Source organism: Gracilinanus agilis, chromosome 4, assembly GCF_016433145.1.
Source record: "Gracilinanus agilis isolate LMUSP501 chromosome 4, AgileGrace, whole genome shotgun sequence".
In the NCBI taxonomy this organism is placed as follows: Eukaryota; Metazoa; Chordata; class Mammalia; order Didelphimorphia; family Didelphidae; genus Gracilinanus; species Gracilinanus agilis.
In genome coordinates, this window is record NC_058133.1 from 465,718,814 (window position 1) to 465,737,787 (window position 18,974).

At 38.8% G+C, this 18,974-nt stretch overlaps 2 protein-coding genes across 2 annotated transcripts in view; one reads left to right on the top strand and one right to left on the bottom strand.

Annotated features, from left to right (window-relative positions):
* Window positions 1-1,552, top strand: part of KCNA3 (potassium voltage-gated channel subfamily A member 3) — a 1,892-nt gene extending 340 nt beyond the window's left edge. Inside the window, exon 2 of the mRNA XM_044673171.1 lies at window positions 8-1,552. Coding sequence (XP_044529106.1) covers window positions 8-1,552 — 1,545 coding nt within the window. The remainder of the gene's footprint in view (window positions 1-7) is intronic.
* The window catches only part of BCAS2 (BCAS2 pre-mRNA processing factor), a 248,526-nt gene that overhangs the window by 105,793 nt on the left and 123,759 nt on the right, over window positions 1-18,974 (bottom strand). The gene's annotated exons all lie outside the window — the stretch shown is intronic.

Consider the following 18,974-nt stretch of genomic DNA (forward strand, 5'->3'; position numbering starts at 1 on the left):
GCCCGAGGCGGGCGGCCCGCAGCCGGGGGGCTGCGGTGGTGGCTGTGACCGTGACCGTGACCGCTACGAGCCGCTCCCGCCCGGGGGCCCCCCAGCCGAGGCGGGCGCGGGAGCAGAGCAAGACTGCTGCGGAGAGCGGGTGGTGATTAACATCTCCGGGCTGCGCTTCGAGACCCAACTGAAGACCCTGTGCCAGTTCCCCGAGACGCTGCTGGGAGATCCCAAGCGACGTATGAGGTACTTCGACCCGCTCCGCAATGAGTACTTCTTCGATCGCAACCGGCCCAGCTTCGACGCCATCCTCTATTACTACCAGTCCGGGGGCCGCATACGCCGGCCAGTCAACGTGCCCATCGACATCTTCTCCGAGGAGATCCGCTTCTACCAGCTGGGCGAGGAGGCCATGGAGAAGTTCCGAGAGGATGAGGGCTTCCTCCGGGAGGAGGAGCGGCCCCTGCCCCGCCGGGACTTCCAGCGTCAGGTGTGGCTACTCTTCGAGTACCCCGAGAGCTCGGGGCCCGCACGGGGAATCGCCATAGTGTCTGTGCTGGTCATTCTCATCTCTATTGTCATCTTCTGTCTGGAGACGCTGCCCGAGTTCCGCGATGAGAAGGACTACCCCGTGCCCTTGGCCCCCGACACGCTGGAAGCTGCCAACAATGGCACGTCGGGCTCGCCCGCTGGCGTCTCCAGCTTCTCGGATCCCTTCTTTGTGGTGGAGACCCTGTGCATCATTTGGTTCTCCTTTGAGCTGTTGGTGCGTTTCTTCGCTTGCCCCAGTAAGGCCACCTTCTCCCGCAACATCATGAACCTGATCGACATCGTGGCCATCATCCCCTACTTCATCACCCTGGGCACCGAGCTGGCCGAGAGGCAGGGCAACGGACAGCAGGCCATGTCCTTAGCCATTCTGAGGGTCATCCGGCTGGTGCGGGTCTTCCGTATATTCAAACTCTCCCGCCACTCCAAGGGGCTGCAAATCCTGGGGCAGACCCTCAAGGCCTCCATGAGGGAGCTGGGGCTCCTCATCTTCTTCCTCTTCATCGGGGTCATCCTCTTCTCCAGCGCTGTCTACTTCGCGGAGGCAGACGATCCCACTTCTGGGTTCAGCAGTATTCCCGATGCCTTCTGGTGGGCAGTGGTGACCATGACCACTGTAGGTTATGGGGATATGCACCCGGTGACCATCGGGGGCAAGATTGTGGGATCTCTGTGTGCCATCGCTGGTGTCCTGACAATTGCCTTGCCGGTGCCAGTGATTGTTTCCAATTTCAACTACTTCTATCATCGAGAGACAGAGGGTGAAGAGCAAGCCCAGTATATGCACGTGGGGAGCTGCCAGCATCTCTCCTCTTCAGTTGAAGAGCTAAGGAAAGCTCGGAGTAATTCGACTCTGAGTAAGTCAGAATACATGGTGATCGAGGAGGCGGGTATGAACCATAGCACCTTCCCCCCAGCCCCCTTCAAAACGGCCAACTCCACAGCCACCTGCACCACGAACAATAATCCCAACTCGTGTGTCAACATCAAAAAGATATTCACCGATGTTTAAATACATGATACAAGTGACATGCTATGCTTAGTATTGTGTGGAACGTGCCTCATTGGTCTGTGTATGCCCTCGTTTTTTATACATTTCCAGACCATTCATCCAGAGAAGAATATGGAAAACACACTTCCTTCATCTACCCCTCCCCTGTCCCATGTTGCTTCGTGCCCGAAACAGGTGTCTTTTGCAAATGGGCTGCGTTTCCTCTGCTCCCCATTTTCCCCCTTTTAATCTTGCAAATAGCGGAAGTGCTGTTTGTTACTTTTAGTTTTGATTTCTAGATCTCTCTAAAACAATGAAACGTGTAGGTGGGGAGGGGAATTAAAAGTGCTTTTAGGGCAACTGGTTTAACTACATAATTAAAGGCAGTTTTTTTTCTTTACCAGTCAGTGGGAGGACCTTCTAGCATTGTTTATTGTGCTTGTAGGTGAATTGCCTAACCTAAGGGATAGGTCAATGAAATTCCAATTAGTGCAATGTTTGTAAATCCATTGTAAATTTATTCAGTTCCTATCTGAACTCTCCTTTTGAAATCCCCCTCCCCAGAATTACATATGACTAAAATTTCTGAAGAAAATGCTTTCTTCGATTCAAGATTGAATGATTTGACCAACTGTAGTTTAACCCTGTGGACTGCTTAAGTATTTCGAAAGCGTTAGGTTTAACATTAAATCGTTGTGATGAATTTCTGTGCACCCTCAACCCCCCGCCAAAAAACCAATCCTAGTCTAGAAACAGAGATGTTTTCAGTGCTGCTGAGAGAAGCGAGAGATTCCCCCCCCCCCTTAATGCATCTGAAAGATAAGCTTCTGCAATATCACAAGAAGATTAAAGTGACAGACACCCCTTCCAGCGGAAGTTACTAATTCGGACCTGAGTGATGCAGTTCCTATAGCAACCGTCGTTTCCTGGGAAACCCGAAAAAGGTTGTCATGGCATCTCTCTCTAGCCCCACCCCCTGCTTCTCCTTGCTGTTTCCACAGTAACCTTTTCCAGATGGTTCCTCCTTACATGATTTCACAGGAAAACCGCTGTTTGAGTAAACCGCACAAAGAAAGTTAATCCTAGTTAATCCGAGGTGTGGGAACTAGTGATCATCAAACTTTTATGTGAAAAACACAACAATCACTGGAGTCATCCTAATAACCACTGAATCAAGAAAGAAAATGATCATCTTTGGAATGTTAGCTGCATAAGCCACGGTGAGACGCGTCCTGAATCAAAACACCTGTTAATAGGCAATAATGTTAAAAGACACTGCCTCCAGTTTTCCCTCCTCAAGAAATTTCTGGCAGATAAATGAAACTGGAGAACGTTATTTCATTGTTTCCGATTCTTATGCAAATTAAAGATCCAATTAGTGCACCTTAAAAACTTAAAAATGCCCTCCAGAGTTCTCTTAAAAAAAGAAATTACTCAGACCCCAACAACAATTAACATTGCTGCACATCAGTGGAAGAGCTAGCTAAACCTTTAAAATGCCAAATATTCAAGTTTTAATGGGGAAAAAATAAAGACAATTGATTAAGAGGAGGGACAGGAAGTAACCAAACCTTGGGGAAAATACCTGCCTGTTTCAACTACAAGCCAGGGGTTGCCAGACAGCAGATAGAATCAGGTGAGCTTTGTGTTGTCTGTTAAGAACAGTAAGCTTGTACAGGGAATCGGACAAACACTTCTTGTCCCTAGATTGCAATGTCATTTGAAGAACAAATAGTTTTTCACAAATATATGTTTCCTTAGAACTCTGGTTACCATAATGCTTCATTTCCATTTGTAACCAAATGGACCCTGGTACGTTACCTTTGACTTGCTTTCTTTATTATAAAAAGAGGATTGAAAATTACTGTTCATACACCATTCAACCCATGCTGTGTTGAAATTACTCTTTCCAATACCTTGCTAATTAATTCAAATAGTTTTCTAACAACCGGTCGGTCTCCTTTTGCAAAGATAGAAGATAATCATCTTATTTTGAGATAATTGGTCTAATTTTAATTTGGAGTGCATTACAGTAATAGCAAGTACTAGTACTGTCCATGACACTGGAACTAGATTGCTAATTACATTCAAGTCATAATAATGTTTTGTTTTTAAAAGTTAGAAAAGGATCATTTTTTCTCCAGAAATTAATTAATTCTTTTATGTAGTCTGAAAGCTAACCTTTTAATACTAATAATACTTTTTTAATGCTTCTAATAATAGTTGGTGTTACTTAACCAGGAGGATTAAATGCCATTTATTCCTTTACATTGAAGACATTGTGACCATGAAAGTGATGAAGGGCTTTTTTTCCCTTATTCATACTGGAAAATGACATTCTATTTTAAAATTGTGATTTTTTAAATCATAGAATATTCTTTTTTTTTGCTTTATCACTATCTTTTTCTATTCATAAAATATTTTCAGGGAGAAAGAAGTGTATCTTATTCCACCAGTGGGATATTATTTAAAAGGATAAAATGGGAATATTGCTGGGAAGAGAAGCTTGTCAAGTGGAGTTGATGCTAAGCAGTATTGAGAATGGAGATGAAATGTAATTTCATTTGGCTTCTTCTATGGACCTATCCTTAGTGTCAGCATTTCTTTATATCCTTCAATGCATCAGTGGAGTTCAGCTACTTAAATGTTTCCTAGGCAACTCAACAGAATGCCCCTTATCCTGATGTTTAACCTGTTATCTAAACTTATTACATCTTGAATGACTAGATATTTTAACAATGGCTCATTTTTAGTAGTGATTTGTTGGAAATACTGAAGGAATGACAGTGTTAGAATTGTTTTTACATACTAAATAAAAGGTCTTATAAACATAAGGGTAAATAAATTTCATTGGGCATCTTATATTTAATTAGAAAATACAGATATTGTATAGATGAACTAAGGTTATACAACTACTTGTAGAGGTCCGTCTAAATTATATAGTCTATAAATATGGACATGATACATTTTTTCCAAGAAAAAATATTTTTCGAGAGAAGAGTGTTAGTCATCATCATTGTGTAATATTTTTTTCAGTTCACTACTGGAAACAAAACAAAGTATTTTGACATTATTTTTCATTATTTAAAAAATAGGAAGTGATAGAGACTAGACCACTGATTTCACTAATATATGAAAATCTGGGTCATGAAGCTTTTTTCTCATTGAAGGCTGGCGTCTTCTCTGCAATTTATGGTCTTAAAAAGTTGCCTAGGATAGGAGTGAGTGCTTAAGTAATTTGTCCAGTGCCAATCAGCCTGTGTGTGTTAGGGATGGGACTGGAACTCAGGACTTCCTGGCTGTGAAACCAGCTTTCAATCCACTCTCCTATCCTGCCTGTTGTTTAAAAAAAATAATGGCCTCAGGTATTCAAATGAATCTGAAATTTCATAAACTATTTGATTTGGGTGAAATTTGATTGGTTTTCCCAATGCAAAGTGTATCTTCTCCATGTCTGCCAATCATTTGAACTCATGTCCCTGTCCTCCCATAAATTCACCATAGAAAGTCCATCCAGGACACTGAAGGCCTACCTCATTTTAAGAATAATATATATACATGTATATATATATATAAAACATGTGTATATACACACATCTGTACACATCTATGTACATATACACGTGTGTATATATATGCATATACACGAATATTTCACAGAAGACTTGTATAATTAATTTAGAATTCATTTACAAAGGAATAATTGTATTATTTTCATAAGTAAGTCTCAGATATTTAAAATAACCAAGCTTTTATTGCTTTTAAACATCTAAGAGATGTAATGAAACACTTTTACACATGGCCTTTCCATTTGGGCTCAATCTCATCCCCTGTAAGCAAGGTAATACATTTCGGAAAAGATCTCATTTCCAATAATATTTTGTCCCATCCAGGAGAGTGGGAGTTAACTCTTTAATAATTGGCAGTATTTAATCAATAGAATTAGTTACTACCTATTCTTTTATAAGGTCGAGGAGATTGACTTTTCTAGTTATAAAGGATTATGTTCTTATGAGACTTATTTATTTAATCTTATACCTGAAAAGTATAGTCAATTTGATGGAATCTGACAGGAAGAGCATCAGTGATTTTTCAGTTTTAAAATGAGTTTAATTCTTTCTAATATTAGGCCAAAATCTTTTAATCCTCTAACAGAAGATGGTATTAGGGAATTGTTTTTTGCTGTCCTCTTATACTTTGTTGTTGTTGACTGACATACTATTTCAAGTAGCACCGTATAGATTGAATTCTTTCTTATTTTTAAAGGAGAGGAGGTTTGAATTTAAGTGGGGGATAGCATCCGACAAAGATACTAAAAAGAAATATAAAATCATTATTTCGTGATCATTTATAGCACCTGTATCGCTCCACAGAATTCAGGGATAGCCTGTTAGGCAGCTAAGTGGCATAGTGGCTAGAGGGATGGCTTGGAATCCTGCCTCTGAAAATTACTAGCAGGGCAGGGCAGCTGGGTGACTACGTGTATAGAAAGCCAGGTCTACAGACAGGAGGTTGGGGTTCAAATTTGGTCTCAAATGTATCCTAGCAGTGTGACCCTAGGCGAGTCACTTAACCCCAATTGCCCAGATCTTACCACTCTTCTGCCTTAGTATCGATTCCAAGACAGAAGATATGGGTTTTAAAAAAGTGACTAGTAGTACAGCCCTGGCCAAGTTACTTACACTGTCTTAATCTCCTCACGTGTAGAATGGAGCTAAGGAGAGCACCTACCTCCTAAGAGGTGATGTAATGTTTAAAGGATGAGCTACTCCTGGAAAGTGCTTTGCAAACCTCAAACTCATGTTAGTTTTTCTTATAATTAAAATAACCTGGAACTGGGTAGGAGTCCTGGTTTTCCTATATGCTAGCTATAGAAGGCTGGTCAATTCTTTATCTCTAAAATGTGGAAAATAATATCATACTGACTGCCCTGCAGGGTTATAATGAGAATCAGATGAGATACTGTTTACAAAGCTTCTTGTAACCCAACATACGATACAAATTTAAATGATCATATACACTTAAAATGTGGAAGGAAAATTGTGCTTACTTCATCAACACCCTCAATAATTTGCTAAATGAACATATCTTTTCCATAAGTAAAATAATAAAATCATTTTCATAAGTAAAAATTTTTTTTAAATTTAAAAAAAATTTAAAAATTGGATTTGTGACCATTTTAGAATGTGGAAGAGATAAACTAAAATTTGTTTGTGCCAGTTAGCTTCCCTGTCTCCCAGGCCAAGGATTATATGCCTTTTTTCAGTGACCTGTGCTGTGTATTGAAAAGGGCAGCTAGATGACCCAGTGGATAAAGTCCTGGGTCAGACGTCAGGAAGACCTGACCTAGAATCCTACTTCTGACCCATAACAGATGAGGATCCCTGGGCAAGTCACTTTACCTGTCTGCCTCAGTTTTCTCATCTGTAAAATGGGGATAATAATAGCACCCATCTCTATGGTTGTTGTGAGCATCAAATGAGATAATAATTATAAAGCATCTAGCAGAGTACCTTGCAAGTAGTAAGTGCTGTATAGGTGTTAGCAATGTTTAAAAATGAATCACGTTAGCCACAAGAGGGCATTGGTGAAGATGTGTGAGTGGATTCCTATGTGTCCATCAAAGCTACTGGAATAATAATGCACATGCTCTTTAATTTATGAGTCAGAAGATACACACATAGAACAATAATGCTATTTTCATTCCAATAATGTTCATTTCTATTTGGCACCATGATGACTACATACATACACCTAAAACTATTAGACTGATATTCATTCAATCAATAAGCATTTATTTAATAGCCACAATGAGCCAGATACCATACTAGGTTTTGGGGATGAAATGCAGTAAATGAAACAGTCCCTTCTCTTAGGGACCTTAGATATAACACAGGTAATTGGGAGGGAAGGCACTAGCCATTGAGGGGATTCTAGAAAGACTTTGGGTAGAAGATGATGCTTGAGTTGAATCTTGAAGGCAGAGGAATTCCATGAGGCAGTGATAAGGAGGGAGTGTGTTCCAGATATCAGACTCAGCTAATGCTAAGGGAAAGTAATGGGAGATGAAGCACCGTGGGTGAGGAGGTCAGGAAGAAAATTAATGCATAATGAGATTGTATTAAAAAAAAAAAAAGGTGGGGTCAGGTTGTTAAGGACTTTAAAAGCACAATACAGGAATTTATAGTTTATGCCAGAGGCAATGGGGAGACAATAGGGTTTCCTAAGAAAGGAAATGATATGGTCAATTTAAGAAAAATCTCTTTGTTGGCCTCAGACTTCCTAGCTAGGTGACCCTGGAGAAGTCACTTAACCCAAGTTCAGTAACCCTTACCACTCTTCTGCCTTGGAACCAATACTTAGTATGGATTCTAAGAGAGAAGGTAAGAGTTTTATTTTAAAAAGAAAAGTCTCTTTGATAGTTATATGGAGGATCGACTGGAGTGAGAAGAAATGAGACAGAGAGACTAATTGAAGCCCATTTCAAGAGTCTCTTTGAGTAGTGATGGGAGCCTGAACTAAGATGGTGGCTGAGTGAATAGAGAGAGGGTTCGCGGTGAGAGATGTGAGGGAGACGTGATCAATTTGGCCACTCAGGGGCTATGTGAGGTGAGTGCGAATTAGGATTCGAAGATAACGTCAAAGTTATAAACCAGGAATTTGGAAAAATAGTAGTGACTTGACAGAAATAGGGGAATTGTTACATCAATTGCTCAAAAATATAAAATTAGATGTCAAAATTGAGATTTTAAATGCACCATAAAAAAGAAATTTAGTGTTATGGTTTATTTTAGAACCATTCCATTCCCATGCATATGCTATATTCAAGCGTTTTACCATTCTGTGTATTATGACAGCTTCATTTATGTAATAGCTGCTCATATTCCATTTATATAGGAACTTTAGCTTTCTGACATGTAAATTTTTCTTAAAGCCCTTCTAAGCTCTTCCCACCTTTCAGCTGTGAATAAAAAGTGATTACCCCTCCCATGTAAGAATTGTGAGGCAGTATGCACACCTTCTTCTGCCCCAAGTCGGGAAAACTTGGGAAACAGGATGAGATAGCATTCCAAAGTGAGAACTGCAAAAAAGGCATTTAGGGGGTGGGTGAAGTTTTTTGTTTTTTTTTTTTCTCTCACTTTTAGAGGGATGATGAAAGTCCTGCTTTTTTCTTCCCGCTGTGCTACCATTTTCCAGTTTAGGGTGTGTACTTTTTTCCTATTATTTTCCAGGAGCTTTATATCTCATAATGGAGCTACCCATTTGGCTTTTTATTCAAATATAGGCAAGCTCTTAATAAACTGAGAGGCACAGTAAATCTAGATTATAAGGGGAACTGTAGGCTAGGAAGCATACTGTTGTCGCCAAGCTTCTTCCTTCCTCCCAGAAAAGGGCTATCAGAAGCTGAGGCTTCTAGACAATCTGAATGGCACATTAATTATTAGAAAACTGATTTCAGGGGCAGCTGGGTAGCTCAGTGAATTGAGAGCCAGACCTAGAGACAGGAGTTCCTGGGTTCAAATCTGCCCTCAGACACTTCCCAGCTGTGTGACCCTGGGCAAGTCACTTGACCCCCATTGCCTACCCTTACCACTCTTCTGCCTTGGAGCCAATACTCAGTATTGACTCCAAGATGGAAGGTAAGGGTTTAAAACAAAAAACAAAAAACAAAAAACTGATTTCAGTTGATTGTCTGTATCTTAAAATTATACACAAATAAAATAAAGAAGAATCATGAATTCTACCCTCCACTAACATCCTACTTGGATGTCTCATTGGGGTGAGTTGGTATCTCTGGGTTTTGAAAGCTAAGTCAATGAAGCATGAGCCCTTGTAGGTCTTGTCAAGCTAGAAAGACTTCAAGTGTTGGCCCAGGCATAGCCTGTATGTATTGGCCCAACTACATTTACAAAGTTTGCCCTTGCCAGAAAATTCACTACCAACCCAATAATCACCATGGAGGAACCACTAGTGGCAGAATATCAGTAGAGCAGATACTCCATTGAAATCATTAACTTTTCAAAGTATCCAAATATGTTATCCATGGTAAAGTAAATCTTTTTTTATTCCCCAAGTCTTAAGAACAATGTACTTTTTTTTTTAAACCCTTACCTTCCATCTTGGAGTTAATACTGTGTATTGGCTCCAAGGCAGAAGAGTGGTAAGGGTAGGCAATGGGGGTCAAGTGACTTGCCCAGGGTCACACAGCTGGGAAGTGTCTGAGGCCAGATTTGAACCCAGGACCTCCTGTCTCTAGGCCTGGCTCTCAATCCACTGAGCTACCCAGCTGCCCCCAACAACGTATTTTTTAAAAGAAACTTTTTTATTGTTTTTACTTGTTTTTTCCCTAAGTCACATTATTTAGCAAAAGCTTAGCTCTAGAAATTAAACTATTTGCTTCATGGTGTTTGCATTTTCTCAAAGATATTTTATCATTGTTTTTATCTAAGTAGGGCAGAAAACAACAGATTTGTTAAAATTTAAAAAAAAAAAACTTTATCATGTGATTTAGGGCAAGATGTAGTACTTTTTGCCTTAGTGTATGTACTTCAGAGATCTGTGATTTCATAGATGTGGGTATTCCCTTCACTGATGAAGTTGGCAGCCTTTCTAAAATTTAGGGAATCTTTTAGATTTTCTTTTGCTGAAGAAAAACTTACTCTGCAGCCAAACTTGTGATGAACTTACAATATTTTACTGGTATTCTGTTGTTTCATTTGTGTCTCTGACTCTTTGTCAGAGTTTTCTTGGCAAAGATACACCAGATTAGTTTGCCATTTCCTTCTCTAGCTCATTTTACAGATGTGGGAACTGAGGCAAACAGAGTTAAAAGACTTGCCCAGGGTCATACAGCTAGTAAGAATTTGAATTCACATTTTCCTGATGCCAAGCCCAGCACTCTATCTACGACACCACCTAGCTATCCCTTGTACTATCATTATAGTATTTAGATGAACATAAATGGTATTTTATAGCACCTAACCTGAATTAGTTTTATAGGAATAGCTCTTATTTTAAGCATAGCAGGGGTCATCTTCAAGTAGGGTGATAAGGAGAGAGGAAGAAGCAGCCTCACTCCAAATTCCCCTCAGATCTTTCTGTGAAAGCCCATCATTCTATTTTGATGAAGAAGCAAGTGGAGAAAGCTTGCTTCATGGGAATTCACTTTTTATTCTTCAGTGTTTTTCTGTATTTAAGAAGTAATCTTGATATAATAATGGTATTTACTTAGGATGAATTGAAATAGTCTGAAACAGTCTTATTCTCCTCTCTGAAAACCCAATAAAAACTTGTTTATTCAATGGTCCGAGTAGTACAGCAAAGAACCTCTATCTATATTCCTATCAGACCTGCCAAAGAATCTCCCTCTAGATTCAGTCCTATTAATAGCGAGTCCTAAAACTCAAGGCTTGATTGAGATAATAATACATAGGATTTATACAATACTTTAAGGTTTGCAAAGAACCTTACAAATATTATCTTGCTTGAATTTCACAACAATTCTGGGAAGTAGGTGCTGTTGCTACCCCCATTTTTCAATTGAGGGCACTGCTGTCAAAAAGAGATTATGATTTGCCCAGGGTTGCATAGCTAGTAAGTGTATGAGGCTAAATTTGAATCAGAGGTCTTCCTAATTCTGGGATCAGTGCTTGCTCTGTGTGGTGCCACTTAGCTGCCTGTTAACTGCCGCCTAAATGGTGACATTCCTGTTGTGTACTTTGATGTGTGTACTCTCATAATTGATAAGAAATGGCAGCCTTTCTGTATCTTCGCATCATGTGCAGTTGTCCATGTTTTCTTGTTAATTCTCCATAGATTTTTTACATGATGTGCTAAAGAGACAACTCTTACTCGTTCAATAATCAAGGGGACTAGTGTATCTTCAAATCAGCAATAAATTGTCAAGAGAACCAAGGGAATCTTCCCTGTGGAAGATGTGCTGGAGGAGAGAGTCAAGAGTTATATAGGATAGGAAGGCAGGAATGGGGTGTGATCTGGATTGAAGGGAGCAACCACATCCAAGAGACTATGGTGGAACAATGGAGCACCAATGGATCACAACACCAGTTGTCTCTTGTTTTCTCTACATTACTAATCTGTTTCCTTTTTTCAGTCATTTATTATCAATAATTTCTTTTGCTCCACTTCTTACTAGAAAGACATTGTTAGTAACTTGTTATAGCCTGTTCAGACCCACCATATATCTTTCCATTGCCTTAGGGTTGTTCTGAGGTCAGTGTTCCATTATTTGCAACCATATTCCCTGGACTTTTGTAGGAGCAGGCAATTTGGGATCTTTGAAAAGCACTGCACAATTTTCCAAATGTCAAACAGCCTGAGCTCTTGTTACTCAGTGCTAAGCCCTAATCATGTCCATCTGAAGTACCTCCCCCAGCTGGATCTATTCAAAAGGCTCTCCATCCCTCTGTATGTCATAGTTTAGGCAAAATGCATTTTCATCTACTTTGGGTTTTTTTTTTTTATATTGTGAATGGTTCACATTGTAGTGGATTTCATTTTAGAGTGTTTAGGAGCCTTTGTAGTGTTGTAAGGCTCAATTAAATTAGTATGAGATGATCTGTGAATAGGATCATTTAGAGCAGTGATTCCCAAAGTGGGCGCTACTGACCCCTGGTGGGTGCTGCCGATCCAGGGAGGCGGTGATGGCCACACTCTTTTTTTTGTATTACATTCTATTCTGAGTTCAATAAATAGTTTCATAATTTCCAGGGGCGCTAAGTAATATTTTTTTCTGGAAAGGGGGAAGTGGGCCAAAAAAGTTTGGGAACCACTGATTTAGAGGAACTTACTATTAATGTAGAGTTTTGTTCAGAATTTATCCAATATGCCTTATATAATGCTGAGAAATATGTAAACTTAGGTCTTTACCTTGCCTAATGTCAAAACTGAGTAGATCACTGAACAAAGTTGCCTCCATAATCATATCAGTCAGAAACTTTGGGGAGTCATTTTGATGAGACCTTCTAACTTTCCCGAGTAAAGTACTATCTTAAAGGTGATTAATTACAGCAGGATCTTAGTAACTGTGCCTATAAGGATGTGCTCTAATACAGAAAAAAATCTGAGAAAGTCTTGTTTCACAGAATCATAGTTTTAGAGTTAGATGAAACAGTGGTTTTCCCAACCAACTCTCTTTTTACAGATAAGGAAACTGAGGCCCATAATGGTTATATGCAATTACCTGCTCTGCCACTTTAATGGACTCTTTTCTAGAGTACATAATTTATTACATTAATTAATAAAGATATATTTCATGAGTTAGTTTTAAGGCGCATTGGCAATGTTGGCCTTATTCTCTTGCCTTTTCATAGTGGGAGAAATAAATATATAGATAGGAACCAACCTGGATTTCTCCAGTCTGAACTCAGATCACTTAGGACTTTAATCATTGAACAAAAGAACCTTTAATAGCAGTTGCACCATTCCGGCGTCCTGATTCCTAATTGTCGATATGGGCTCTTAAATAGGATTGGACTTTTATCCCTGGGGTAGCTTGTTCCGTGGATCAAGATTTGGGTCAATTACTGGCTTTGTTGCACTTGGACTGGTTGATCTAGGTTATATCATTTGGAGGTTGTTTGATGCTCCAGAGACACCCCAACCAAAGATTATAACTTTGATGTTTTTAGGTTCATCCCGTAGGTAGAATTGTTATTATTAGTTAAGTTATGGATCTTCAACTCCACTGGATCATCTCATATTATTATACCCGCCTTTGCATGGGTAGGTCCATTTCATTAATTAAGAAAAAGAATTAAACGTTCCTTGTGCCATTCATACAAATCTTTACTTAGGAGACAAGTGATTTTGCTCCCTTTGCAAAGTGGTCAGGATAGGGCAGCAGTTAAAGTTAGCTCAGTGGGCAGGCAGTGCCTCTAATACTTATAATGTCAGAGGTGATGCTTTTGGTAAACAGAGTTCCTCTTACTCTTTTTAATCCTTTGCCTGTGTTGGATTAACAATAGTTATAGTAATGAGCTAGTTAAGTGTTTGTGATTATGGATTATCCTTTAACTAATGTAGGCTTATGTGAGGAGTGTTATAGGGGTGCAAATGGGAACCCCTGGGTTCGGGAAGGAAACCATTCTCAAGAATGAGAGGACTCCAAACTTAGCTTAAAAGTAAAAAAGAAAGATTTATTAGTAAGATAGGATTAATGGCCAGCAAGACAGCATGAGTGGAGCAGCCATGGGAGGCTCTCCCCGAGTCCCCCAGTTCTCGCTCTTTTGTATCCTTTCTGGTAGTGTGTACGTGACTCCCTGCACTCAGGCTGGGAGTTGGTGCAGGGTCCGTCCTAGACCCTCAGGGCCTAGACTGTCCGGGTGTGTCCAGGAGGTGTATCTCTTTGCCTATTTCAACTCAAAGGAATTCCAAGGACAATGGTCCTTGCCTTGGGGGTCTCAAGGGCAGGAAGGGGGAAGGGAATTCCCCTGCTCACAGCCTGCCAGAGTCAAGGGGTACAGGGTTGCTGCCATCTCTGCACAATGCCCATGTCAGGAGAATGGAGGGGTTTGGGTTATTTTTATGAAATTAAATTGTGAACGTAAATTTGAGCTTTAGCGCTTTCTTAATTGATGGCTGCTTTTAAGCCCACAATGATAGATGAGTTTGTCATTACCCTCTAATTGAGTTTGTCTACTGAGCCAAAAGAGTTGTCCCCCTTTGACTAGCTTTTAAGTCTTAAGTTGTGCTTGAGTAGTGCTGATGCTTTGTGTTAAACTTAAAAGTTGAACTGAAATTTGTATTTTGGATAATTCACCCAAATACTTTCACAGCAAAGCCAGGAACTTAATCTATATTCCTTGACTTAAAATCCAGTGCTCTTTACACCAAACCATATTTTTGTCATGTTTTCCTTAAGAATGTCTTCAATGTGTACACATATCATTTTCATGAAGATTTTATAGAGGTGAGAAAGCAGCCATGTAGGTCAGTAGTTAACTTTTTTCTTCTTGATTACTACTGTTTTTTTTAATATAAAAGCTATGCATATGATCGCATTGATTATTTTGTAAATTCCTCTTGAGAATCAACCTGAGTTCTTTTAGAATTTCTTCAGTATGTGTGTGTTCAGTTGTTTTCAGTTGTGACTGATTCTTGTGACCCTCATTTGGAGCTTTCTTGGCAAAGATGCTAGAGTGATTTGCCATTTCTGTCTCCAGCTCATTTTACAAATGAAGAAACTGAGACAAATAGGGTTAAGTGACTTACCCAGGATCACACAGCTAATACGTGTCTGAGGTCAGTTTTGAACTCAGGAAGATGAGTCTTTCACTGTGCCACCTGGCTGTTCTTTTCCTTCTGTATATATTTGGTAAAATTTGGTGAAATCCATTCATTCTTCTCAACTTTATATCCCTTTATGTTGTATATCACTTCCTCAAAGAGTGTATCTGATAGAGAGGGGTCAGAACATGACCTTGAGGCAAAGAATGTTTATCATTTTTGTTTTTGCATTTCTGATGCCTAACAGCCCCTTGTGAATAGTAAGGGACTTAGAAATACTTATTGAATAGAATTAGGGAACAAAGTACAGTCCTACCATTATTCATTGCCCTTGAGAATACATCACTATAAACATTAAATAAATGCCAGCAGATCTGTTCTATTTTTTATTTATTTGTTAACTTCCAATTTCATCTGGAAACACATTCAGAACAATCGAGTTTAGATGAGCCTTGGGCAAAGTTCTCAAAAGTCTCATTTTCTCCTTAGCCACTTTTTCGTTGTTTTGTGAAAATACTTTATAGTCTTCCAACATCATCTCCTACAATTTTTTTAAATATCTCTTTAAGAGTTTGATTTGTGCCTTTTACTTTTTCAACCATAGTCATTTCCTGAAGAACTTTACCTTGTAATTAAGAAAAGCAATTAAACCAATATGATGACCATATCTACCATCAGATGCAACATTCAGCATCCATTGTCCTCCTTCACTCTACCTGAAAAAGGGTGGTGTGTTTTATCTTTTGTCTTCTAGACGAGGATTATTCTCTCCATAATATTTTTCAAACAGTAGTATAAATTGCCTAAGCTAGCATGTTTAATCTCCTTGCAAACCAATGTTGTCTTTGGCTGTCATTTCTGCTTTGCAGGGAGATTAAACATTTGCTAGCTTAAGCAGTTTCTAGCCTCCTTTTGCTTCCTTGTTGCAGTGACTGTTTTGAATATGTTAAATTTTTCTAGGAAATTATAAGGGTCTGTGTGATTTTTTTCCCATTTCCTAATTTTAGTTAAGAGCTTATTCAAATAAGTAAGGCTAGAGTTGCTGTAATAACATGTAATGATTTATCATTTTTATTCCCTTCATATTTACTTTGACTTTTACTCTAACACGCCAGTGTTGTCATTGGCCAAAGGTAGCTAATTTTGAAATTGCTGCTATAGCTATAAGTAGTCATTTTTTTTCCTTCTAACACACAGTTCCATTTTTTTATGATGCGACTGGGAGGCAGCCTAGCTAGAGGGCCAGCTACGGAGTCCAGAAGTTCTAGGTTTATTTCTATAATGGCTTTGTTACCATGAGCAGATCATTTTGTTAGAAACCTCAATCAAGGTTCAAAGTTAGTGGGGTTTTTGTTTTGTTTTGTATTGATTTTGCCCTAATCCTGTGCTTAAGTAAAATAAAATCTAAGTATTTTAATAATAATAATAAGTATTAAATAATAATAACAGATATTACTAAAACCTGTGGAATTTCCTTTGGCATTGCAATAGTTATTCAGCAGCAGTTCCTTGTCTCATGAACTCAGAGGGAATCTTTTTTCCAATAACCGATGCTCTTTATACCCAGCATCTTCTATCTCCCTGAAAAACATAATCATGATATATAGAACAAGGATGTTTTTGCATCTTCTGGCCTCTTTTCATGTCTTGATCCAAAATCATGTTGCCCAGTATTTTATTTTATCTTTATTTTATTTTTTTCTCTGTATTGGCTCCTAGGTGGAAGAGTGGTAAGGGTGGGCAATGGGGGTCAAGTGACTTGCCCAGGGTCACAGCTGGGAAGTGTCTGAGGCCAGATTTGAACCTAGGACCTCCCATCTCTAGGCCTGGCTCTCAATCCACTGAACTACCCAGCTGCCCCCTGCCCAGTATTTTAACATTACTTCTCAAGTCTTCTCTTTCCTTGAAGCTCCTTTTAGGTTGGCATAACCAGGTATCTAAGTATACATCAGCTTTTATGAAGGGCCTTATTAAGAATTTTATTAGCTAAAGAAACATAGAAGTAATATTCCTAGTAAATTCAGTTTGGTAGTTTATGGTTTTATTTTATAAAATATGCGTTTTGGAGAATGCTGGATGGCTTAGTGGATTGAGAGTCAGGTCTAGAGACGGGAGGTCCTGGGTTCAAATGTGGCCTCTTACACTTGCTAGTTGTATGACTCTAGGAAAGTCACTTAATCCCCATTGCCCAGCCTTTACTGCTCTTCTGCTTTGGAAACAATACACAGTACTAATTCTAAGGCAGAAGATAAAAGTTTAAAAAAATAATAAAATGTACATTTTTATGAACTACATCATAATGCATCTGAAATGATTTCTTTAATCAATGTACTTTTCAAAATAAGTAACAAAATATCAAGAAATTTAAAGGTTTTTTTTAAAAGGTGAGACTTGATAGCAATAATTGAAAAGGTATGGAATCATTGTCAAGAAATTATTGAAAAGAGTTGCCTTTTATATCATGTTCCATCACAAAAGTTTAAGAGGATAATGCTAATGAATTAAGAATAGAAACAGGAAAGACAAGGCATGGCTTATGACTAAGATACTTAAGGAAGCCCTTATGATGAAATTATTGTGAGTATACTTGCAATGAATTAAAGAATGGGAGTATGTGGATAATACAGAAGTTGTCTTACTATACACTATAATAAAAGATATTCAACTTTTTTTCTCTTCTTTGTGCCGTGAAATGGAGATTTTCCAGGTCTGGAATGGGAAGGAAGCTACATCCCCTTACTCATTTCTCTTCTTTCTCTAGACTTATACCTATTCAAATAAGTAAGAGAGGGGCAGCTGGGTAGCTCAGTGGATTGAGAATCAGGTCTAGAGACCGGAGGTCCTGGGTTCAAATCCAACCTCAGACACTTCCCAGCTGTGTGACCCTGGGCAAGTCACTTGACCCCCATTGCCCACCCTTACCACTCTTCCACCTATGAGCCAATACATAGAAGTTAAGGGTTTAAAAAAAAAAGAATTCAGAATTCAAATAAGTAAGAGAATGAGTTGATTGCTATCTGTAGTCTCTGCATACTCAGAAAGCATTTTACTTAACATGAATTATAAAACAACATAAGGAAGGAAGCTTTTTTTCATTTATAAATTATGTAGCCTTCCAGCAGACTTACAAAGGATTGAATTCAGGTGGAGAAGAGATTATTTTTTTTTCTCTTTTCTGCTTTGATGGTCTATTTGCTCAATCTCTTCTTAGATATGGAAGGAAAAAAAGATAATCAAAGACAATGTTTTCCATTTCTTAACTTTTCTTGTGTTTTGAGAGATCTTTTTTACGAAAAATATTTATTTCATGAACTTTTGTTATCTCTTTATCTTTATTATATTTTATTTCCTTTCTTGTCTAAACAAAAAAGCTCACAGTGTAGCAAAACAAGTTCCAACATTGTCTATGTTCAAAATAAGTCCATCACCTCTCTCACAGGGGGCGGATGACTATAATTTATTTCATTTTAAATCCTTGTGGAATCTGATTGTATTAATCAGGGCTCTAAACTCTTTCCAAATTGTTTCTCTCTATAATATTGTTGCCATTGTGTAAATTATATTAGTTCTGCTCATTTCACTCTGCATCAGATCATAGAAGTCTTCCCAGTCTCCTCCGAATTTATCCATTCAATCATTTCTTATGGCACAATAATATTCCATGACATTTGCATGCCACGATTTGTTTAGCTTTTCCCAATTGGTGGCCATCCTCTGAGTTTCCAGTTTGACATTGCTATAAAAAGAGCCGTTATAAACATATTTGTGCATATGGGGCCTCTTCCACTTTCTTTGGTCTTTCTGGGAAATAGGTCTAGCAGAGGTATAGTTGGGTCTCCGTGCATAACTCAGTAACATTTTGGTCATGGTCCAAGTTGCTTTCCAGAATAGCTGAGAAAATTCGAAGTTCCACCATTAGTGCATTAGTGTGTCTGTTTTTCCTCAGGGAGAATCTTTTTTGTTTTGTTTTGTTTTGTTTTTGGTCCACCATGCTTGTGATTTCATCATTCATTTTTATGATTTAGCTCAGCAATCTAAGTTTGATTTATAACTTGAGCATAGAGTCATTACTATTTATTATAGAACTACAAGTAGGAGGTCTTATTTACTTTGATGTTTTGTATTCCTGCCATGATATGACATCAGTACTACAACCTCTCTCTCTCTCTCTCTCTCTCTCTCTCTCTCTCTCTCT